This window comes from Rhinatrema bivittatum, chromosome 7, assembly GCF_901001135.1.
Source record: "Rhinatrema bivittatum chromosome 7, aRhiBiv1.1, whole genome shotgun sequence".
NCBI lineage: Eukaryota > Metazoa > Chordata > Amphibia > Gymnophiona > Rhinatrematidae > Rhinatrema > Rhinatrema bivittatum.
This window is the reverse complement of record NC_042621.1, coordinates 66,510,777-66,535,893: the sequence shown is the minus strand read 5'-3', so window position 1 is coordinate 66,535,893 and position 25,117 is coordinate 66,510,777. Positions and strand designations below refer to the sequence as shown.

Genomic DNA, 25,117 nt, shown 5'->3' with positions numbered 1-25,117 from the left:
TTCTGCAGTGTGTATGGTTGTTTAATTGTTCGTGCTTTGCCCATCCCTGGGCTTCTATCCTTAGGCATCAAAGTTTTGTGGTATCATGTGCCCATCAACAAATGAGTAAATGAATAAATTAGCCATTGATGCCAGTCTGCTTAGTCTTCAGATTGTTTTCTTATATTTACAGTATTAGAACAGTCAGTCCCACCAATGCGCATCTTTATAACGGACAAAGTCATGTCATCTAAATTTAGTTTGCCAAGCCATTTCCATTATAGTAGTTGTAAATCTATTAACATGATCTATGGCTGCTGCCCGTGGCAGACACACAGCAGAAATTGATCCCTTAGCAGTGCTTATGAGTGCTAATTAGTTGGGATTATATAGACAAAATTCTGCATACAAATTGCCTGAGAGACTGCAATAATGACAAAAGAAACTGTTTTATTACTGGCCAGGAAAAACAAAATCCATAAATTAGTTATATTCCTTTCCTAAAATGAATATAAAAGATTTTGCTAGGACGAGGGACGAAGAACGCGCGCATAAGTGCGCCCTCGTGCTTGTTTAAAGGTTACTGTCCCTATCGTTATTTTACTGTTGCAGTATAAACTTTGTGATCTCTTTTTGCTTCTCTTAATTCTAAAGCCAGTCAGGGTCCCAATATATGCAAAATTATCTCATGCAAATTCATTGCAGAAATCTTGAAAATTCTGCTGGCTGTGAGTTGAATAGAACAGGTTTGGGAACCACTGTTCTAACTTCCTGTGCTTATTATTATTATTATTATTATTTATTTGCTTTTGTATACCGACATTCGTTGGGGTACATCACATCGGTTTACATGTTGGCATGGAGAAATAGTAGGACGAGCGCGTCTTACTATTTTACATGGAGAAGGCAGATCAACAGTTAGTACAGTTACATTATGTGAATCAACAGTAGAACTGTCTTTCAGCAAATCAGCAGTTGGTGCAATTACATTTTAGTCGTGGTGAACATTGAAACGGAGTTGATTCAAATAGCTCAACAGTTAGTACAATTATATTTTGGAAGTCTATTTGATTTAACATCTCAGTAGGTCGATAACTGTGGTTACATAGGGAGGTAGGTATCTCTAGTTATTTACGGGGGGAGTCTGTACATGGGAGGCAAAGTGGGGCTTATTGAGGTACGCAGGCATGTCTAGAGGTTGATAGGGATTGTGACGTTTCTACTTTGTTTTGAGGTTGGGGTGGGTATGAGGAGGGGGGTTGGGGAGTTAGGTTTGAGGGCTGGAAGGCTTTTTGGAATAGCCAGGTTTTTAGATTTTTTTTTAAGGACTTGGTGGACGTCTCTAGTCTGAGTTGTTCAGGGAGTGTGTTTCACAAAGATGGGCTGACTATTGATATGGCGCGTACTCTGGTTGCGGTTAGGTGTGCTTGCTTTGTGGGGAGGGTATTTTAGTAGGCCGGTGTTTTTAGATCTGAGGTTTCTTTGGGTGTGGGGGTAGTGGAGGGCGTCTTTAATCCATTTGGTGTTTTTGTTGTGTATTGAGTTGTGAACATAAGAACATGCCATACTAGGTCAGACCAAGGGTCCATCAAGCCCAGCATCCTGTTTCCAACAGTGGCCAATCCAGGCCTTATGAACCTGGCAAGTACCGAAAACTAAATCTATTTCATGTTACCGTTGCTAATAATAGCAGTGGCTATTTTCTAAGTCAACTTAATTAATAGCAGGTAATGGACTTCTCCAAGAACTTATCCAATCTTTTTTTTAAACACAGCTATACTAACTGCACTAACCACATCCTCTGGCAAAAATTCCAGAGTTAATTGTGCTTTGAATGAAAAAGAACTTTCTCCGATTAGTTTTAAATGTGCCACATGCTAACTTCATGGAGTGCCCCCTAGTCTTTCTGTTATATGAAAGACTAAATAACCGATTCAGATCTACCCGTTCTAGACCTCTCATGATTTTAAAAACCTCTATCGTATCCCCCCTCAGCTGTCTCTTCTCCAAGCTGAAAAGTCCTAACCTCCTTAGTCTTTCCTCATAGGGGAGCTGTTCCATTCTCCTTATCATTTGGTAGCCCTTATCTGTACCTTCTCCTTCGCAATTATATCTTTTTTGAGATGCGGCAACCAGAATTGTACACAGTATTCAAGGTGGGGTCTCACCATGGAGCAGTACCAGAGGCATTTTGACATTTTCCGTTTTATCCACCATTCCCTTCTTAGTAATTCCCAACATTCTGTTTGCTTTTTTGACTGCCGCAGCACACTGAACCGATGATTTCAATGTGTTATCCACTATGACACCTTGATCTCTTCCTTGGATGGTAGTACCTAATATGGAACCTAACATTGTGTAATTATAGCATGGGTTTTTTTTCCCTATATGCATCACCTTGCACTTATCCACATTAAATTTCATCTGCCATTTCGATGCCCAATTTTCCAGTCTCACAAGGTCTTCCTGCAATTTATCACAATCTGCTTGTGATTTAACTACTCTGAACAATTTTGTATCATCTGCAAATTTGATTACCTCACTCGTTGTGTTTCTTTCCAGATCATTTATAAATATATTGAAAAGTAAGAGTCCCAGTACAGATCCCTGAGGCACTCCACTGCCCACTCCTTTCCACTGAGAAAATTGTCCATTTAATCCTACTCTCTGTTTCCTGTCTTTTAGTCAGTTTGTAATCCACGAAAGGACATCGCCATCTATACCATGACTTTTTACTTTTCCTAGAAGCCTCTCATGAAGAACTTTAGCAAACGCCTTCTGAAAATCCAAGTACACTACAGCATGATGTGACTGCTATCTTGAATGCCGGTATATAAAAGACCTAAATAAATACTGGTTCACCTTTATCCACATGTTTATTAACTCCTTCAAAAAAGTGAAGCTGATTTGTGAGGCAAGACTTGCCTTGGGTAAAGCCATTCTGACTTTGTTCCATTAAACTATGTCTTTCTATATGTTCTGTGTAGGGTAAGGGTAAGGGTTTTGTATTGAATTCTGTGGGATATTGGGAGCCAGTGAAGGTCTTTGAGGATGGGTGTGATGTGGGCGGATTGACCGCTGTTTGTTAGTGATCTGGCTGTTGCATTTTGGAGAAGTTGCAGGGGTTTGAGGGTGGATGAGGGGAGTCCAAGCAGTAGTGAGTTGCAGTAATCCATTTTGGAGAAAATGAGGGATTGAAGTACTGTCCTGTAGTCTTGGTTGAAGTGGAGGGGTTTTATTTTCTTGAGGACTTTTAGCTTGAAGTAGCCGTCTTTTATTGTGGCAGTGATGTGTTTTTTTAGGTTGCGCTCGGAGTCCAATGTGATGCCTAGGTTTTTTACTTCGGTAATGCATCGTGGGTGTGGGAGTTTGGATGTTTTTTGAGCGTGCTTGTTTACTATGTGTAGTATTTCAGTTTTTGAGTGATTGAGTGTGAGGGAATGTTGCGTGAGGAGGTTATTTATTTGGGTTGAGTAGGTTTCCCATTGCAGTGGGGTGCGTTGTATGTTTTCTTTCATGGGGAGTAGTATCTAAATGTCATCTGCGTAGACGAAGTAGTGGAGGTTTAGGCTGGAGAGGAGTTTGCAGAGGGGGAGCATGTATATGTTGAATAGGGAGGAGCCTTGGGGGACGCCATGAGGGAGTGGGAAGAGTTTTGATTCGCAGTTGTTTAGTCGCACTTTATATGATCTGTTGGATAAGTAAGATTTGAACCATTTGAGGGTTTTGTCGCCGAGTCAGATTTCTGTTAGCTGTGATAGTAGAGAGTTGTGGTGGTTGGTGTCGAATGCAGCAGAGATGCCCAGTAGTATTAGAAGGTAGGAGTGTCCGGCATCAAGACCTCTCAGGGCGGTGTCTGTGAGGGATAGTAGTAGGGTTTCAGTGCTGAGTGATTTCCTGAATTGTTGAGAGGGGAGGAGGATTTTGTGTGTTTCAAGGTGTTCTGAGAGTTGGCGGTTGACAATTTTTTCTAGGATCTTCGAGATGAAGGAGAGGTTTGAGATGGGTCTGTAGTTTGCAGGATCGGAAGGATTCAGTTGTGGTGGACATCATGCAGACACTTAAGCTCACATGTGGGAAAATTACCTCCTCAATGTAATCAGAAAGCTGGGGCAAGTTTGGAACATTGTCACAGCAGAGAATACAGAATGCATTATATATGGCCTGGATCAGATAATTAGTTTCAAAAGTGATAAAAAATTTCCTCTCCCTTTCTTTCAATTTCTGATTAAATCAGTCCACTGTACCAAGTAAGAAAATATTAACATCCACCACTTTATAATAGGAGGAGACTTTAATCAATTTCTTGATTTGATACTAGACAAGCAATCCAAATGTAAAAGGAAGTATACTAAATTACTGCAAGTTCTTCAGTTCATGGTAAAAGAGGAATGTCTGTTGGACCCTTCAAGATTTTAGCACCCATGAGCAAGGGTTATACTTTCTACCCATCCCCACATCACATATCATAGAGTAGCTTATTCTCAGACTTCCAAAAGTTTAGTGACAGTATATTCAATGCACAAATTTATAATGTTGTAATATCAGATCATGCTTGAATATCCTTTGCATTATTTTGGGAGAGTATATTACCCATCTCCAAACCCTTATGGAGATTTAACTCAAAATTATTGGAAAACCTTCAGTTTCAGAAGGCAATACTGGAGGAATATTTTGAATTTAATAGAGAGGGGAATTCTTTAGTGACAAGATGAGATATATATAAAACAGCCTTAAGAGGTATAATGATGCAATATTTTGCCAGGAAGAATAAAGCATGAAGAAAAGAGATCTAGATAAAAATATTAATTATAAGACCAGAACATCAAATGGAGAGAGAACATTTTATTAAATTTGCTTCAGCAATTTAAACATAAGTACAGTAAGATTCTCAAACAAAAAACCACAGGTTCCAAAACTCATAAATATGCCATCATTTAAGAGACCTTCATAACAAGTAGATGGGCTTTGCAATGAATCACTTACAAACGATTAGAGAAATACAAATGTTGTCTCTTAACCACAAAGTGACAACTGCTCAACTTTTTTAATCATTGGTCTCTAGTATGTATTTTTTTAAACATTTTCTTATTTTTGCAATTTAAAATACTTTAGAATATAAATTGCCATAGACTTCTCAAAAAATTGCATTGATGATTTCTTTATATAATGCCAAATAGTGAGCTGAACACAACTCCTGTTTCAAAAGTCCTTCTTCCTCAGGGGCTGTGAATATGGCCTCGTGAGGCGTGGATGTGGCATTTGAAGCTCTGCTCTCTGCTGGAAAAATTATGTTGCATACCAAGAGGAAAGGATTGCTAAGGGAGATTTCCTCGGCACCTCCCTTATCTGGAGCCTTCCAGCAACACATTGATGGCTTCTTTGCCCCAACGGAGTGTTTTTCTCTGGTTGAATAAGTTGTGGTTGTTGGAGGAGAGCGAATACTACTACAGCTGGACATGCAGGTTACCTTGAGTCCCAGAGCGCCTGTAACTCCCTCTTCTCCCTTGCATGAGACGACTTTGGGTCTGAGTGAGCCGATATGACGGAATGCGTTGGTGTTATCGGACGCTGCTGGGGCAGACTTTCAAGTCTGAGCTGTGCATGCCAGAGTTGGAGGTCTCCTGGAGGGAGAACATTAAGTAAATCTACAGCTCAAGCATTAAATTTTCAAAAGAGAGACTTCGATAAAATGAGTAAAATACAAAAAAAAAATCAAACAATGCAGCTATAGAGGTTAAGAGTTTATATCAGGTGTGGACATTGTTGGAAGTCCAGACCAGATACATTCCATGCATTAAAAAAGGTAGAAGGAAGGCAAAATGACTGCTAGCATGGTTAATGGTGAAAAAGACTAATTTAGCCAAAAAACATTTTCTTTCAAACACTGGAAGAAAAATACATCTGAAAAATATAGGAAAAAGCATAAGCATTAGCAAGTTAGATATAAAACATTGATAAGGCAAACTAAGAGAGAATTTGAAAAGAAGATTGCCATAAAGGCAAAAACTCACAATAAAAAACATTTTAAAATATATATGAAGCAGGAAGCTTTTGAGGAAGTCTGTTGAACTGGTAGATGATCGAGGATAAAGCCATCATGGAAAGACTTAATTAATTCTTTGTTTCAGTGTTGACTGGAAGGATGTTGAAGAGACACTCTTGCTGGAAATGATATTCAATGATGATGATTAAGAAGAACTGAATCAAATCACAGTGAACCTGGAAGATGTAATAGAGCAGATTGATAATATGGACCCCAATCATATGGTATACAACCCAGAATTCTGAAAGAACTCAAAAATGAAATTGCAGATCTATTACTAATAATATGTAAGCTATCATTAAAATTGTCTATTGTACTCAAAGATTGGAGGGTGGCCAATGTGACGCCAATTTTTAAAAAGGCCTCTGGGGTAATCCAGGAAACTATAGACTGGTGAGTCTTACTTCAGTGCTTGGAAAAATTATGGAAACTAGTCTAAAGAACAAAATTACAGAAAGATATGGTTTAACAGGACACAGCCAGCATGGATTTACACAAGGGAAATCTTGCCTCACCAATCTGCTACATTTTTTTGAAGAGGTTAATGGACGTGGATAATGGTAAGCCGGTGGATATAGTGTGTTTGGATTTTCAGAAGATGTTTGACAAATTAAAAAATCATGGAATTGGAGGCAATTTCCTATTGTGAATTGCAAACTATTTAAAAGATAGGAGCAGAGAGTAGGACTAAATGGTCAATTTTCTCAGTGCAGAAAAGTTAACAATGGGAGTGCCTCAGGGATCTGTACTTGCACTGTGCTTTTTAATATATTTATAAATTATCTGGAAAAAGGAAGGACGACTAATTTGATCAAATTTGCAAACGATATAGGTGAACTGGAAAAGGGTACAGAGAAGAGCAATCAAAATGATAAAGGGGATGAATGGCTCCTCTATTCGGAAAGGCTTAAGAGGTTTAGAGCAGTTCAGCTGGGAGCAGAGATGGCTGAGGGGGGGGGGGGGATATGATAATGATCTATAAAATCATGAGTGGATTAGAATGAGTAAGTGTGAATCAATTATTTACTCTTTTAAAAAATACAAAGATTTTGGAATATTCCATGATGTTAGCAAGAAGTACCATGAGGAATGTTTCTGTGTAGAGCACAGGATCTTTTTAAGTGGGGTGATTTTCTCCAGGGCCTTGTCTAAATTTGAATTTCATGTGTCTGTCTCTTCTGCAACTGACTTTAGTGTTTTCTCACCCTGAGGATGTTCTGCCTGTAGAAAATTCTCGGTAATCTAATTTTTCCTGGGTCATGCCTGATATAGAGTGCTATTTGAGGAGAATTTGCTTGAGGAGTGATCAGAACAAGATAGTGGCATTATCAGTGTCGGGGACCTGTTTTGGTATGTTGACTCTCGTGAGGAATACAAGGTCTGTGTTGGGGATTTAGCAATCAGTGTGAGCCCTAGTACTGACATGGTGGTAAGCAAATGAGCAGGGTTGAATGCTTGAGTTAGTATATGTAGGCTGAACTCTTTCATAACTGGTAGCCTAGTGGAGTTCAGGAACACGTCTGTGATTAGTTATAGGAGCCCTTGGCAAGAGAATGCATTGTGGCTCATAGACCAGGAGGACTCCTATCAGATTCTCTTCCCCAATTGGACTAGCAAATATTCTGTGTTTGATATTTGTGAAAGGGGATCGAGGGGGGGCTCTGAATAGTTTGATACTCTTGAACTATGAATTCTAACCCTCTACCATGCCTTCTTGACTTTGGTTGGTGATGAATGGTAAAGCCCACAGGGCATAATTCATTAAATAGCACTCCCATTCCCCCTCCTGTTTCATCCAGTCATTTCTTAGTTATCCCTAGGATATCTAAGTGTTGTTCATTGATCATATGAATCATGAGGCATTTCTTGCTAACTGATCTGACATTTATCAGACCTATGTTCCCTATATCAGGGTGGTAGTGGTAGTTTGATAGTGAGTGCAGAGTTCGCATGGGTGTTTTAAGTAAAGACTGGCCTTCTTACCATTGATTCTGTTTGTGGATGCAGGATAGCTTTACACTTGCTTAAGCTTTGTTGGAAAAAAAGATGTATATGTTATGTGATTATCAAAATAGTTATTATAGACTGCATTTTTCTGAGTATGGATGTGGGTTTTTATTTCATATGCATGCTTGTTTCAGTATTTGCACATTTTGTAAGTGAAAATAGTAAAAAAAATTTAAATAAATAAAAGACTAACTGTTACAAGATGGAATGGCTACTAGCCCTGCAAGGATAGGAATGAAGCTTGGCTGTTCTCTTGTTAATTTGTCTCAGGTATGTCTGTCCATGCACTAACTCAGCTCTTAGTGTTTGGAGGGAAATGGAGGGTTGGGGATTTGGAGTTTAGCTATGTACATGCAGCAGGAAGAGTTCAGATAGTAAGCTAGGGGGCACCCAGACTGCCAGAACTGCTGCAAGTCAAGATGGAGCCCTACTTCTCACATGGAAGATGCAGCTCAAGGGGAGACGGCAAGTGTGCGCTACGGCCTTTTAAAAATTGTCATAGTTCTGCCCCCTTGTGTGGCCCAGACATGACCATCAGCCCAATGGGACCACATATCACTCCCCCATCCATGCCTGACATCATCAAGGTGTACAGCACCCAGACAAGCAACCCAGCTGACACACTACATGGCTAGCGCCATGGTGGCTGCACCAGTGGAGATGGGGCAAGGGCTTGAGTGGTGTTCGGCCTGAGGGGAAGCTGTTCTGATGAATTGGTCCCAGACCAGTGTACTGATACCCTGTTACAGGCAGTGCTTGCTGGTGCACTGGTGCGGCAGCTTTGCATCTTCCATGATATCCACATAAGAAGTGGCAGTAGAAATGGAGGTAAAAGAACAACCTAATACTGTGGGTCGTGGTAGTTGATGTGCGTACAGCATTACCAACAATCCCATATTTGCATATACTGAGGTACGTCAGTTTGCAACCTTTGCACTGCAGCACAGACATATTGGTAGCTTTCTTCTTCAAAGCAAATAAGTATGAATACATGTAAAAAGATCTTTTTTAATTGTTAAGCTTCATTTGGCAAAGAAAAGTTTAATGATTATGATTTATTTTAAATACTCTGGATACGTTAGATAGAAATGACGGCAGAAGAGGACCAAATGATCTACCCAGTCTGCCCAGCAATCTTATGCCAGCATCTGCTGCACTGTGCAGGTTACCCAAATGCTTACCAGTTTCCCAGACCGTAAAAGTCAGGGCCCTTGGATGCTCTTTGAATCCAGTTTCCCTTAACCGTTGCCACGGAAGCAGAGAGCAATTTTGGAGTTGCATCCGAAGAATCGGGCTTAGTGATTAAGGGTAGTAAGCACTGCATCAGCAAGTTACCCCCGTAAAAGTCGGGACTCTCTGTTGCTGTCTGAATCCAGTTTCCCTTTTCCCACTGCCATTGAAGCAGAGAGCAATGATGGGGTTGCATTAACAGTATCAAGATTTATTTGTTAAGGGTAGCAACTGCCACGCCAGCAAGTTACCCCCATGCACTCTTTTTTTCTTTATTTCCAACCTCTAGCCTTTTGGGATCCACAGTGTTTATCCCTTTTAGTGTTTTTAAATTGAGATCACAACCGACAACCATTAGAGCGCACAAATCTTATCACGAATGTATTCAGTGCCAGCTGTGCTACAGGGTGGCCCATGCGTTGGTATTGGAGGCGGGCTCCTTTTCCATGGGCCACCCTGTGCATTTTACCAGAAAGATTATCAGTAAACATAACGAAAGATTTTGTACAAAATACAACCGTTTTTAAATGACTGATTTTTCTCTTCCTGTATTGTTGCCACTCTTGTTGCCACCCCTGCAAGTTTTAATTTGAGAGTTAATTTTCTGAGAAATGCTAATCCGCTTGGGTATTGCAAGAGTCAGGTTGTAGTGGTAAAAATAGAAAAGAACATGATAAACCATTATGAATAATTATCTGTATGATTTTGTGGATGCACATATATTTATTTCACTTTCTGGGACTAGTGCTGGATGATTCAGGTCCTTTGACAGGCAGAAGGGGTGGAAGGAAAGTTTCCCTGGAGGCTGAATCCTTCACCACTGTCTATGAGTCATGATAGGATGCCCTTGCCATGTGTCCTCCCTACAGCCCCTAATATATCACTTCTGCATTGTACCAGAAGCTCTACAGAACTAAATTGCTCGACTTTCCGGGATGTGCAGTCTACATGTGTGCATGGATCCGAGAAAAAAAACATCCCTGTGCAAATCCTCATGTTCCCCCGACCTGTCCTGAACATTTGGTCTGAATAGAACACCATATATGAGTTAAGGGGGGATACTCGCACATATATATTTCATATCTCATAAGCCTTCTTTTCTTCAGAAGTAAGCTACTAGTTAGAGACTGGTCTCCCGTGTAATTATTGTATATTGTAAGTTGAGTGGTAATTGTAAGGGCTACATAAATTGGACGGATGGGCAGACTAGATGGGCCATATAGTCTTTTTCTGCAATCATACTACTATGTACTAAACTGTAAGATCAGTTCAATATGATTGTATATTTAAAAGGGAAGGTTATTTTTGTTTCCTTTTAAAAATATATTTGTATATACAATACTCTGATATATCAAACTGTTTTAAAGGGCAAGTGTTTATAGTTTTAAGGACTTACTGCACTGTGTTGGTTTTATTTTGTTAAATATCTCCAAGAACACTCTACAATTAATGCTTATTTTATCATTCAGGTAGATTAAACTGGTATGAATAATTCTCAGTGCAGTTACAATTAAAAAAAACTAAAACATTAATAAATTAAAATTCTTAATTTTGCTACATATTTTTTGTCTATTAAACTGTTTAAACATGACCTGGTTTTTTTTTTGTTTGTTTTTTTTTAATATTACCTGTTTAATTTTCTTGCATTTTTTAAAGTTTTAACAATTTTTTCATGCAGGATGGGAATTTTACCAAACCCAAATATATAAATCAGAAACCTGACAAAGTAGTTGTGACCGGACAGACAGTATTTGCTGATTTTGGTAAGCTTTTTATTTTAACTTAATTATTTTTTACATGTGGAATTACATGATGTTTCTATAATTTTGCAGTCTTACTAACTTTTGAATTAATTTATTTCAGCACATATTAGTAAGGATCAAGTCAATTAACAAAAAATATGAGGCAGAGCAAAAGAGAGCAGAGGGTGGAGGCAGAAAACTTGTAGATTTATAGGAAAAAGGACTGATGGAAAGTAAGAGGTTACAGAATCTGAGGTAACTATACTACACAACAAGGAGAGCTAATGGAGGAATAAAGGGAAGAAGAAAAATGGGGAGAGAGAGAGAAATTGGGGTGGGGGAGGTAACAGACAAAGGAATGAAGAGAAGATGGTGAAATGGAGAGGGGAAAAAAGAGTGGGTTGGGTGAAAGATCTGGTGGGGGCTGTGCACATTAAGAGTGAAAAGACAATATGATGGTTGTCTTCTGTGGGTTGCCCCAGAAATGAGTGGCCTAGCATCAGGAGAGTCAAATCCAGGCAGCTGACTGGAGGTGGTCTTCCTCCTATGCCAGACACCTTTTCCTTTGGGTTGAGCCCTCTGATGCTGGCGGCCTGCAAGGCATGAGAAACAGGGGTATCCCACAGTATGTACAAGGAGAAAGAGGCTTGGAATGAAGCGCGGACCTGGAACAAACCAGAAATCCAGGAATAGGAAGGAGATAAGGCAGAAACCTGAAAGTAGAACCTGGAAATGTAGAAGTCTTCTAGACAAATTGCAGAAGATTCCAAAAACATTGTCAAATTATTCATATATAATGGATTTTGCTGTTGACCAGCTATTTCTCCTCTTTCAACTATTGATTTAGGAATAAAATAAACCTTATTGATCGTTGGAATTTCTGAATCCGTCATAAGAAGTATCTCCCGGAGGTATCTTTTAAAAGTCATAATAGGTAGCTCTCGCATTACTCTGGGAAATTTAATCAACCTGAGATTTAATCTCCGGTTCCAATTCTCCAATAGTTCCAATCTCTGGGATAATGTCATTCTATCTTTAATAATGTCCTGATTAAATTATTGAATATTTTTTATCTCAGTTTCCATTTTTTCCACTTTCATTTTCACATTCTGCAGAGACTGCTCTTGATCTGAGATTTTTGTATTCAAAGATATAGCTAATTGTTCCATTTTCAAGTTACTTATTTTAACTGCAACAAAGAGACCAGCTGTTAAGTCCCATAGGGTCTCCAACGTTACCACCGCTAGTTTTATGGGAGCTGCCATTTGCTCACCCGATGTAGAGGGTAGTCCAGTGCTGGCTGGTTTGGCTTTCACACGCCCAGTTACCGTCAAAGTTTCCCTCAAGGGTTCCCTCGTTGCTTCTGGTTGTGTAGATGCCGCACTTCCTCCTCCCTGCATTCCCGAGTCACTGACCTCATCGTTCAGCATCTCCTGCGGGTCCTCTGGAGATTATGCTCCCCTCTCAGCTGGTGGCCTATTTTTGGGGAGGCTGAGGGAAACCTCTGCCCCTGGCGAATCTGGCTCTCCTCCAATCGGATCCACAGCGAGGCTACTCCCCTCGATTTTCACTGCTCCAGGAGTCGTGAAGTTGGTTACGAGTTGCTGCTCAGTAAGTTGTGTAGATATTGAAGGGAAAACACTTATTTTCTCTTTCCATTTTGGCAGCATTTTATTCTTTATAAGCTCTTCAAAGAATAACCAAAAAGCTCTCCACAGTGCCGCAATATCGTTCCAGGTAATTGAGCAGCTCACTCACACGACTCCTCTCAGGGCGCCATCTTGCCCCCCCACCCCCCTTTATTAATTATAATAAATCCAGCCCTTCTTTACCGCCAATCTGTTCTCCTTGCTGAGATAATCGGTGGCCGTAGCCTTTCAACATTGCCAACTTCCTGTCATTTTTTATTTTATTTTTCTGTCATTGTTATGCATTTCTGTTGTTTTATATACAAACTATGTATTTGGGCTAAAAATAATGTAAAATAAATAAATAAATTGCAGCTCTGTGCCATTGCAGCTTACCACATTCAAGTAGATGGTAAACCAATCTCCATTCATCCTTTAGTGTCAAAGTTCATGAAAGACTTGTGGCATACGAGACCTCTGGTCGCCAAGCCATCGGTGGATGGGATATCAATGTTGTTTTCGCACAGACATTCACAAATAAGCGCATATAAATACAAAAATTGCTAATCAAACAGATTCTGGACTGGAGGAAAGAACCATAGTAATCCTATTTTCTTATTTTGTGTCCCTGAAGTCTCTTGTTTTCCTCCTTTTTGGGGATTTCATATAGGGTATTGCAATGCATTTCTTTCCTGCAATATTAGGAACTAATCATTCCATGCGATGTATTACTGTCAAGCATGTGTTTGCTTGCTAATATTTTGAATACTATAGAGAGTTAAAAAAAAAAATTTTCACACAACTAATGAAACCATCTTATGAACTATTAGAGTCAGCTTCCTTAACATTTTTCATCTGTAAAGTAGTGTCACTAGTCACCATTATGTAATCTAGAAGAGTCAGTGAGCTTCAGGCATTGGTTCATTACTTCACTGTATCTGCAGTTTTTCCTCAACAGAGTGGTGCTCTGCATTTACCCCAAGTTTGTCAAAAATAATTTTGGCCTTTCATCAAGCCATTGTTTTGCCCACATTCTTTCCAAGACCTCATGCACAATAAGGGCAGAAAGCCCTACATTCACTGGACTGCAAAGAGCCTTGGCATATCATCTGAAGAAAACTTAATGACATCATTAGACTTCTCAACTTTTCATCTCTTATGATCTTAACAAATTGGGAATAACAGTTGCCAAAGTCATGTTGTCCAACTGACTAGCAGACTATATCACAAATTGCTATGCTCTGGCTGGCTTCCATATCACACACACAAAGCTCATAAAGTAAGATCCATGGCTACCTCAATGGCTCACCTAAGAGAGGTGGCCATTGATGACATCTGCAGAACTGCAACTTGGTTATCAGTTCACACCTTCACTTCCCATTACTGTCTGGACAATCTATCAAGAAATGAGAGTAACTTTGGGCAAGCAGTTTTGCACAGCCTGTTTATTTATTTATTTATTTCAGGTTTTTATATACCGGCATTCGAGAACGCAGTCTCATCATGCTGGTTCACATAAAACAGGGGTGTATCGTAAACATAAACTAAAACAATGGTGCGGAAAAGGCAGTTACATATAACAGGGTGATTAGAACTTGGCGGAGAAAGAAGAGAAAGGACAGGTTAAATAATTAATTTAAACATGTAAACAATAGAGGAGATGGTTACTCAGTAGTCTACTCTCCACTGGGGGAGGGGGTGTCCGGGTTGCTTTTTTCAGTAGCTGTTCTGCTGCAACCCTCAGCTTGGGACTTCCCACATGTCATGCCTAATTTAGCCCTGCCTGTTGACGGAAAGAGCAAGTTTGCTTACTGTAAATGGAGTTCTCCATTTTCAGCTTAATACCTGCCCACCTCCCTAGAGATTCGACTACCTAACTAAAGCTAAGTTCTACAGTCAACTGAGGGGCTTACGAGGCAGCATGTGGAAATCCTGTGCATTCTTGGTAGAGCAAAAGCTCTTTAATCTAGGAGAGAAGGGTGTGTTCAGTGCTATCAGATGGTGTCACTCACATGTCATGACTAATTCATCATGCTGTCTATGGAGAACCTCATGTATGGTATGCAAACTTGTTTTTCTTAGTTATAATTTGATTCTCTTTCAGTTGCCTTGTGATGTGAAAGGACTTTTCTGATAAAAGTAGAATTCCTTCAAGATAGAGAAAAATAGCTCATATGAGAGAAAATATGTACGTTCCTCTGAAAGGTTAACAAAATCTGCTTACATGATTACACTAGTTGCGCCATCAACAAGGTTTGAAAAATCCACTTGCCTGAAAGGAGAATATTTCCCTGCAGGCTAGGCGATTGTGGCCTCAGCCCCATTTAGTACCCTGCAGAAGGAGAAGGCCACATCTTTGGACCGGATCAGGACCCAACAGGAGGGAGGAGATCATGCCTTTGATCTGATTGAGGCCTTACACATTTTTGGACCCAGTCAGGGATGATGATTGTAATGTGAAACCAGTGATTTAAATTATCATATTATGCTTAATTGTAACTCACTTAAAATTTGTTAAAATAAGTAAGTTATAACAACAGAGCAGTCTGGACTCTGGCTACTCTTCTATAAAGTTTTATTATTATATAGAAACATAGAAGTGATGGCAGAAAAGGACCAAACGGTCCATCCAGTCTGTCCAGCAAGCTTATGGTAGTAACTATTGTGCCATACAAGTCACCTTTATAATTATCAGTTTCCCAAACCATCAAAGTCGGGGCCCTTGTTGGTTGCTGTTTGAGTCCAATTCCTCATTACCTCTTGCCATTAAAGCAGAGAGCAATGTTAGAGTTGCATAAAAAATATCAGGCTTATTGGTCAAGGGTAGTAAGCGCTGCATCTGCAAGTTACCCCCATGCTTATTTGTTTTTCCAGACTGTAAAATTCAATGTCCTTATTGGTTGCTATCTGAATCTGATTCCCCCTTTCCTCTTTGCCCCCTGCCATTGAAGCAGAAAGCAATAATGGAGTTGCATCAACAGTATGAAGGCCCATTGGTTAAAGATAACTTGCTGGTGTGGCGGTGATTATCCCCATGCACTCTTTTCTTTATTTCCATCCTCTAGCATTAAAGGATCCGATCCACAAAAACCTGCTTACCTCAGCAATCCTGGCATCAGAAATGTAGCAGTTTAGAGATATGTGGTTCAGCAAAGGTCTCCCTTTCTTCCACTCCCATCTGGGGCCTCTCTTTCCCTCTCTTGGCATCTCATCTCTCTCCCCAGGGGAAACACCAATCAACCAGGATTTTCTTGTGGCTCTCTTAAGATGAATCAGACTAAATTCCTGGTCCTGGAATTTGAGGGAGGGTCTATCGCACACTCCTTTACATATGTATCAAATATTTTTTAATTAATAAATGAGAGAGTTCCAACAGTGGGGTGGGGAAGGGGAGTAGACTTGGAATGGGAGAAGAGAGAGAGATGGTTACATATTATCACTGTCTTCCCCCTTTCAAAATAAATTATTTTAGGGGGGAGAGGAGACAGCAGGAGTACACAGCAAGTGCATTTCATCTCAGGTGAGTAAGTCCTGGAAGAAGTTTTTTCAAACCCTGTCTCTCACCCTTTCGTTTCCAGAAAAAAAATATTCAGTGTAAAAAAAAAAAAAAAAAAAAAAAAAAAAAAAGTCCTTTCTTCTGTTCATTAACCTTCTGGGCATTACAACTGCCAGCATCCATAAAATATGAACAAACGTACTGAGCTTGAAATCCAAGTCATTTCCAGTAGTCTTAGCAGATCTAAAAAAGTACTGATGAAAGATGCTTCTCTTGCAAAATTTAATATGCGTATAATTTGCACATTAAATATGCTATTCCTTTACATGATCAAAAGTGAGAATTAGCAGGATTATGTTTAAAATACCATCTCTTTAAAATATCTTGGCATAAAATGTGTCTAGATCTATAAAAGATGATCACAGTGACTATAAACGTTGTTAACATGCCTTTGTCTGTGCCATGATTGCTGTCATGGTAACTTACTTGGCCATGGCTGATGTCTGAACATGCTTTGAGTGCAGAATTCCTGAATAGACTAAACATACTATATGTTAAATTACCATATTTTACTTCACATAACTGAAACTGAACAATAACATAAGATATGCCATACTAGGTCAGACCAAGGGTCCATCAAGCCCAGTATCTTCTTTCCAATCCAAGGTACAAGTACCTGGCAAGTACCCAAACATTAGATAAATCACAAGATACTATTGCTTATTAATTACCAAAATAGCAGTTTATGGATTTTTCCTTTAGGAACTTTTCCAAACCTTTTTTAACCAAGTTACACTAACTGCACTAACTACATCCTCTGGCAGTGAATTCCAGAGCTGAGCTATGCGCTCAGTGAAAAAGAATTTTCTTCAATTTGTTTTAAATGAGCTACTTGCTAACTTCATGGAGTGCTCCCTGGTCTTTCTATTATCTGAGAGAGTAAATAACTGATTTACATTAAATTGTTCATGTCCTTTCATGATTTTGTAGACTTCCTTCATATCCCCCCTCAGTTGTCTCTTCTCCAAACTGAACAGACCTAACTTATTTAGCCTTTCGTCATAGGGCAGCCATTCCATGCCCCTTATCATTTTGGTCACCCTTCTCTTTACTTTCTCCAATGCAGCTATATCCTTTTTGAGATGTGGTGACCAGAATTGTACACAGTATTCAAGGTGTGGTCTCACCATGGAGTGATACAGAGGCATTATGTCATCCTCCGTTTTATTTGCCATTCCCTTTCTAATAATTCTTAACATTCTGTTTGCTTTTTTGATCGCCACAGCACACTGACCTGATGATTTCAATGTATTATCCACTATGATGCCTAGATCTCTTTCCTGGGTGGTAACTCCTAAGATAAAATCTAACATTGTGTAACTACAGCAAGGGTTATTTTTTCCTATATGCATGACTTTGCACTTGTCCACGTTAAATTTCATCTGCCATTGGGAAGCCCAGTCTTGCAAGGTCCTCCTGCAATTTATCACAATCTACTTGAGATTTAACTACTCTACATAATTTTGTCATCCACAAATGTGATCACCTCTTTCATCATACCACTTTCCAGATCATTTATAAATATATTAAAAAGAACCTGTCCAAGTACAGATTCCTGATGCACTCCACTGTTTACCCTTTTTCACTGTGAAAACTGACCATTTAATTCTACTCTCTGTCTCCTGTCTTTTAACCAGCTTGCAGTCCACAAAAGGGCATCGCCACCTATCCCATGACTTTTTAGGTTTCTTAGAAGTCTCTCATGTGGGACTTTGTTGAACGCCTTCTGAAAATCCAAATATTTATTTATCTAAAAGCTTTTATATACCAAAGTTAATTTGTACATCACATCGGTTTACATTTAATAGATAGCAAAAAAGGGGGACAGTAAGGAGAAAATAGTTACATCGAACAATATAAATAGTTGCATCAATCAATATGAGGAGGAGAGAGAGTTTTAGTGTCTAAAAAAGAGAAAAATTAGAGGGGAGAGCAATGATAGGGCAAATATATACTGCAACAACAAAACAATAATAATAATAATAAAAAAATATAGTAATAATAATAATAAGAGAAACCATGTACAAGAGGAATGTGGTTATTTGATAGTGGAGGAGCGAAAGGGGGAGTTAAGTGAAAGCTAGTTCATCTTTGTCTACATGTTTATTTACCCCTTCAAAAAAATGTAGATTTGTGAGTCAAGATTCCCTTTGGATAAATCCATGTTGACTGTGTCCCATCAAACCATGTCTATCTAAATGTTTTGTGATTTTATTCTTTATAACAGTTTCCATGATTTTTCCCAGCACTGAAGTCAGGCTCACTGGTCTATAGTGTCCCGGATCACACCTGGATCCCTTTTTAAATATAGGGGTTACATTGGCCACCCTCCAGTCTTCAGGTACATCGGATGATTTTATGATAGGTTACAAATTAATTGAAAGAGGTTTGAAATTTCATTTTTTAGATCTTTCAGAACCCTGGAGCATATACTATCCGGTCCAGGTGATTTACTACTCTTCAGTTTTTCAGTCAGGCCTACCACATCTTCCAGGTTCACCATGATTCGGTTCAGTTGATCTGAATCATCGCTCATGAAAACCTTCTCCAGAATGGATATCTCATCAACATCCTCTTCAGTGAACACCAAAGCAAAGAAATCATTTAATCTTTCCGCGATGGCCTTATATTCTCTAAGTGGCCCTTTAACCCCTTGATCATCCAGCAGTCCAACTGACTCCCTCGTACACTTTCTGCTTCAGATATATTTTAAAAAGCTTTTATTGTGTTTTTGCCTCTATCGCCAACTTCTTTTCAAATTCTCTCTTAGCCTGTCTTATCAATGTCTTACATTTAACTTGCCAACGCTTATGCTTTATCCTATTTTCTTCTGATTGATCCTTCTTCCAATTTTTGAATGAAGATCTTTTGTCTAAAATAGCATCCTCACCTTTTAATCATGCCGGTAATCTTTTGCTTTCCTTCCATCTTTTTTAATGAGTGGAATACATCTGGACTGTGCTTCTAGGATGGTATTTTTTAAGTGTCCACGCCTGTTGCACACTTTTTACCTTTGTAGTTGCACCTTTCAGTTTTTTTCTAACTATTTTTCTCATTTTATCAAAGTTTCTCTTTTGAAAGTTTAGCACTAGAGCTGTGGATTTACTTACTGTCCCCCTTCCTGTCATTATTCAAATTTGATCATATTGGGGTAGATTTTCAAAGGGTTACGCGTGTAACCCCGAAAACCTGCAAGCGCCGAGCCTATTTTGCATAGGCTCAGTGACACCCGCATGTCCTGGGGCTTTGAAAAAGGGGCGGGGTCATGGGTGGGGCGCCGGTCTGCGGGCGGGACTGAGGCCTCTGGTACAGCAGCTGTGCCGGGGGTTGGCGTGCCGGCAGCTGGCCGGCGCGTGCAAGTTATGCCTGCCACAGGCAGGCGTAACTATTGAAAACAAGGTGGGGGGGATTTAGATAGGGCTGGGGGTGGGTTAGATAGGGGAAGGGAGGGGAAGGTGGGGGGGAGCGGAAGGAAAGATCCCTCCAAGGCCGCTCCAATTTCGGAGCAGCTTTGAAGGGAATGGGGAAAGCCATCAGGGCTCCTCTAGGGCTCGGTACGTGCAAGGTGCACAAGTGTATACCCCCTTGCGCGTGCAGACCCCGGATTTTATAACATGCGTGCGGCAGCGTGCACATGTTATAAAATCAGGTGTACATTTGTGTGTGCGGCACACACAAATGCACCCCGCGCACGCTTCTTTAAAAATCTACCCCATTATGATCACTATTTCCAAGCAGCCCCACCACCATTACCTCTCACCAAATCCTGCACTCTACTGAGAATTAGATCTAAACTTGCTCCCTCTCTCATTGGTTCCTGAACCAGTTGCTTCACCCCTCCAAGCCTCAATGCTTCACCCCTCCAAGCCTCAATGCATACTGGTCTCCCTATTCCAATTCTCCAACAAAGGTCATTTCTCATTAGAAACCCAGCAGTGTTTTCACGGCCAACTACCTATAAATCACTCATCCCTATCATGATTTCCCCCCTTACACAGACACTAGGCCTGGCTCTTTTCTCTCTGATTTTATTCAACGCTCAATCCCTTACCAAAAAAACACTAATACTTAATGACCTTCTACTGGACACCAAACCCGACCTCTGTGCAATTACTGAAACTTGGCTTAAACAGACGGACACCGCACTAATAAACCAACTTCCTACGGAATCCCATGACTTCTTCTCTATTCCCAGACAGAAAAGAAAGGGTGGGGGTATTCTCCTTGCAGCCAAAAAAGAGCTGAGACTTACTCAATTCCCAATTCATTCTCCCACAAAAATTGAAGCCGGATTTTTCAAATCTGACCAGCTACAAATCATTCTAGTCTACGCCCCTCCGGGACTGCTGGAATCAGATGCCTCCCCCATTCTAGAAATAATAGCTACTAACCTAAATCTTGCGGTTCCAGCCATCATTTTGGGAGACTTCAACTTACATGTTGATGACCCCTCTCCATCTACAAACTGTGAAACTTTCCTAAATGCAATGACCGCCATGGGATTCAAGCAGATAATCAACAACCCTACTCACAGAGCAGGACACACTTTGGATCTCATTTTTGTAAACTCAGGCATCGCGTACTCAGCACCCCCCATATGCAAAATAGTCCCCTGGTCAGACCATGCTTTAATTTCTACCACTTTTTCGCTGGCACAATCTAACATCAAACAAGATCTTCAACCTCAATTTACTTACAGAAACCTATGTTCATCAGATGAACTTCACGAACACCTTGTCCTAGAACTCCCTCACATAGACACTTCCACTCCCAACTCGGCTCTCCACTCATGGTCCAACATCACAGAATCGGCAGCTAATAAACTCTGCCCACTGGCAACAAAAAAACCTAAACATAATGCCGCCAGAAGACAACCCTGGTTTAATGACCAACTACAAAAACTCAAGCTTTCACTGAGACAAAAAGAAAATAAATGGCGTAAAGCACCATCACCGACCTCCCTCTCAGCTTACAAACTTGCTCTTCACATCTACAAGAGTGCCACACTAAAAACAAAAAGGGACTACTACGCTCACAAGATACATCACCTCATCTTCGATTCAAAAGCCCTCTTTACTTACGTCTCGAACTTAACTCAACCCAATTCTCCGGACATACCACTCAACCAAGCGCACGAAAAAGCTGAGGAGCTGGCCATCTTCTTCAGTAACAAAATTTCCAACCTGCAATCTCAACTAAAAACGAATACCCTAGCCCCACCCAGCACATTCAGCCTTCACTGCAATGACATTGCTATACAAGCCTTCGAACCCATTGCAATATCAGAGACCAAGTTAGTATTGAAGAGAATGAAACCATCATCCCACCCATTTGACCAGATCCCTCCCAAACTACTGCTGCTAATTCCAGATACCATCGCCAAAACCCTAACTGACATTATCAATTGTTCCTTAGCCCAAGGAATTTATCCAGACGACCTGAAAGTTGCTTCTATCAAACCCCTATTAAAAAAACCGAACCTTAATCCTAAAGATCCATCCAACTTCCGCCCAATATCCAACCTTCCTTTTATAGCCAAGGTTACAGAAAAATTAGTCAACACCAGATTATCAGAATACCTCGAAGACAACAACATATTATTCCCCACTCAATACGGCTTCCGAAAATCTTTAAGTACAGAATCACTTCTCATATCTCTGACAGATTACATCATCATGGGCCTCGATAAAGGTCACGCATACTTGCTGATACTCCTCGACCTATCGGCGGCCTTTGACACCGTGAATCACTCCCTTCTCCTAAATCAACTAGCGAACATCGGAATTACAGGCTCCGCTCTTGCCTGGTTCAAATCATTCTTGGGAAACAGAGGATATAAAGTCAAAATACATAACAAAGAATCCCAGTTTTACCCTTCTTCGCTAGGTGTTCCACAGGGCTCCTCTCTCTCCCCCACGCTTTTTAACATTTACCTCCTACCCCTATGTCAACTATTAACTAATCTTAACCTCAAATACTTTCTATACGCAGATGACATCCAGATTGTCATCCCTATCAAAGAATCCCTTACAAAAACTATCAAAATCTGGGAATACTGTCTTCAAAATATTGACAACCTCCTCTCCAGCCTAAATCTAATCTTAAATTCCGCTAAAACCGAAGTCCTCATAATTTCCCCTGAAAACAGTAACCTCACCTCAAATCCTCCAACCGGCTTTCAAACTTCACATGTAAGAGACCTAGGAGCCATTATCGACAATCGGCTAAATCTAAAATCTTTTATTAATCAAATCACGAAGGACTGCTTTTATAAATTACACGTCTTAAAAAGAATCAAACCACTTTTCCATTTCCACGATTACAGAACAGTTTTGCAATCAATAATCTTCTCTAAGTTAGATTATTGCAATTCTATTCTATTAGGTCTCCCGTCTTCTCATACTAAACCTCTTCAGATGGTTCAGAACACGGCGGCCAGAATTTTGACAAACACAAGAAGAAGAGACCACATATCTCCGATTCTCAAAGACTTACATTGGCTGCCAGTGCACTATAGAATCTTATATAAATCCATTACTACCATCTACAAAGCATTCCATCAACTCTCTCCGCTTAACCTCCAAATACCATTTAAAAAACATACCTCCATTAGACCTATCAGAGAGTCCTACAGAGACTCATTACAGGCGCCTCCTGCAAAAACCTTTAACCATAGGACTCTCAGAGACAGGGCTTTCTCTACAGCAGGACCTACCTTGTGGAATTCTAAACCACCAGAACTGAGACAGGAACCTTGCCTCCCCACTTTCAGAAAAAGACTTAAAACCTGGCTATTCTTGAAAGCCTTTCCAGACACCAACTGAACCCACTCTCAACTTAAGCAACTAAGAACTCCCGTCAGAGTAATCAACAACCTTTGACATCTCAATAATGTTCTCTCTTTTTTAATGAGGCAGGTTTATTTACCTTGGTTCTATTTACCTTGGTCATTCTTTTGTTATCTCAGTGTTAATCTCTCTTTTGCCTTCTCTTCATTCCAAGTTACATTTTATCCCTGTTTTATTGTAACTGCTACCTTATTCTTCTATCACATGTTAATGTTTTTAAGTTATTAAGTATTTATTCTGTTGTCACACCTTGTTATTTGTAAACCGGCATGATGCGACTCCCATCGCGAATGCCGGTATATAAGAAATTTAAATAAAATAAAAATAAATAAAAATAAAACTCATTTATTCCATTCAGGAACTTTATCTCTCTAGCATGCTCTGATGTTTCACTTACCCAGTCAATATTGGGGTAATTGAAATCTCCCATTATTACTGCACAACCATTTTGGTTAGCTTCCCTAATTTCTCTTAGCATTTCACTGTTCATCCCACCATTTTGGCCAGGTGGATGGTAGTATACTCCTATCACTATACTCTTCCCTGACACACAAGGGATTTCTACCCATAAAGATTTGATTGTGCATTTAGTCTCATGCAGGATCTTTATTCTGTTGGACTCTATGCCATCCTGGACATAAAGTGTCACCCCGCCACCAAGATGCTCCTCTTTGTCATTGTGATATAATTTGTGCCCCGGTATAGCACTATCCCATTCATTCTCCTCTTTCCGCCATGTCTCTGAGATGTTAATTAAATCTATGTCATCATTCACTGCTATACAATCTAATTCACCCATCTTATTTCTTAGACTTCTTGCATTATCATACAACATTTCAAAGTGTGTTTTTTGTTTGTATTTATATTCTGCTTTTCAGTTGACTGGGATAAATTGGAATCTCTGTGTTGGGAAGATAACTCCCTTTGATCCATGCGCTGCTGAGTGACTGTCGACTTTCCCCTTTGTTCTAGTTTAAAAGCTGCTTTATCTGCTTTTTAAAGGTTAGCACCAGCAGTCTGATTCCACCCTGGTTAAGGTGGCGCCCATCCCTTTGGAAAAGACTCCCCCCTTCGCCAAAGGTTTCCTCAGTTCCTTACAAAACTAATTCCCTCTTCCTTGCACCAGTGTCTCATCCATGCATTGAGCCTCTAGAGCTTTGCCTGCCTCTGGGGACCTGTGCGCGGAACAGGGAGCATTTCAGAGAATGCTACACCGGAGGTTCTGGATTTCAGCTTTCTACCTAAATTTGGCTTCCAGAACATCCCTCCCACATTTTCCCTTGTCGTTCTTTCCCACATGTACCACAACAACCAGTTCCTCCCCAGCACTGTCTAAAATCCTATCTAGGTGACGCAAGGTCCTCCATCTTCGCACCAGGTAGGCGTATTACCAGGCATTTCTCATGCCCACCATCCACCCAGCTATCTACATTCCTAATAATCGAATCAACTATGACAGCCGACCTAACCCTTCCCTCCTGGGTAGTAGACACATCCTCGGTGTGAGAGGACAATGCACCACCTATAGGGTAGGTCTTTGCTACAGGATCATTTCCTGCTGTACCAGGTTGATGCTCTCCAGTCATGAGATCTTCCTCCTCCAAGGCAGCACCAGGGTTGCTGGACTGGAGTTGGGACTTGGCTATTATGTCCCTGAAGGTCTCATCTTTATATATATATATATATATACACATTTTTTTTAAGAGTGAAAGTGACACATGTCTATAAATTAAAGGATGAGCTAGGGGTGTGTGGGAGAGTGGTAGGAGGTTTGGGAAATACAAAAATACAAACTTCTGTTTGTTGCCTGCCTTTCTGACTACCTATTTAAAACAAACCACACTAAAAACATACCCCAATAATTTATTTCTCCCTAATAATTTTATGTTTTAAAAATTTCTCCAAGCAGTACTTACTGACACTTTCCATCCACCAGAGGGGTGATCCTCTCCTCTCAGTGCTCCCACTGCATTGTGTCTCTCCCATTTCTTTAATTTCTTAGAATCTCAATACTTTCCTGTGGCTTCCACATTTTAATATGATTTTCTTCATTTTTCACACATGGTCTGTAAACTTGAAAC

The 25,117-nt window shown here is 40.1% G+C and overlaps 1 protein-coding gene across 1 annotated transcript in view; it reads left to right on the top strand.

Annotated features, from left to right (window-relative positions):
• The window catches only part of ITFG1 (integrin alpha FG-GAP repeat containing 1), a 526,073-nt gene that overhangs the window by 185,418 nt on the left and 315,538 nt on the right, over window positions 1–25,117 (top strand). Inside the window, exon 8 of the mRNA XM_029608474.1 lies at window positions 10,941–11,025. Coding sequence (XP_029464334.1) covers window positions 10,941–11,025 — 85 coding nt within the window. The remainder of the gene's footprint in view (window positions 1–10,940; window positions 11,026–25,117) is intronic.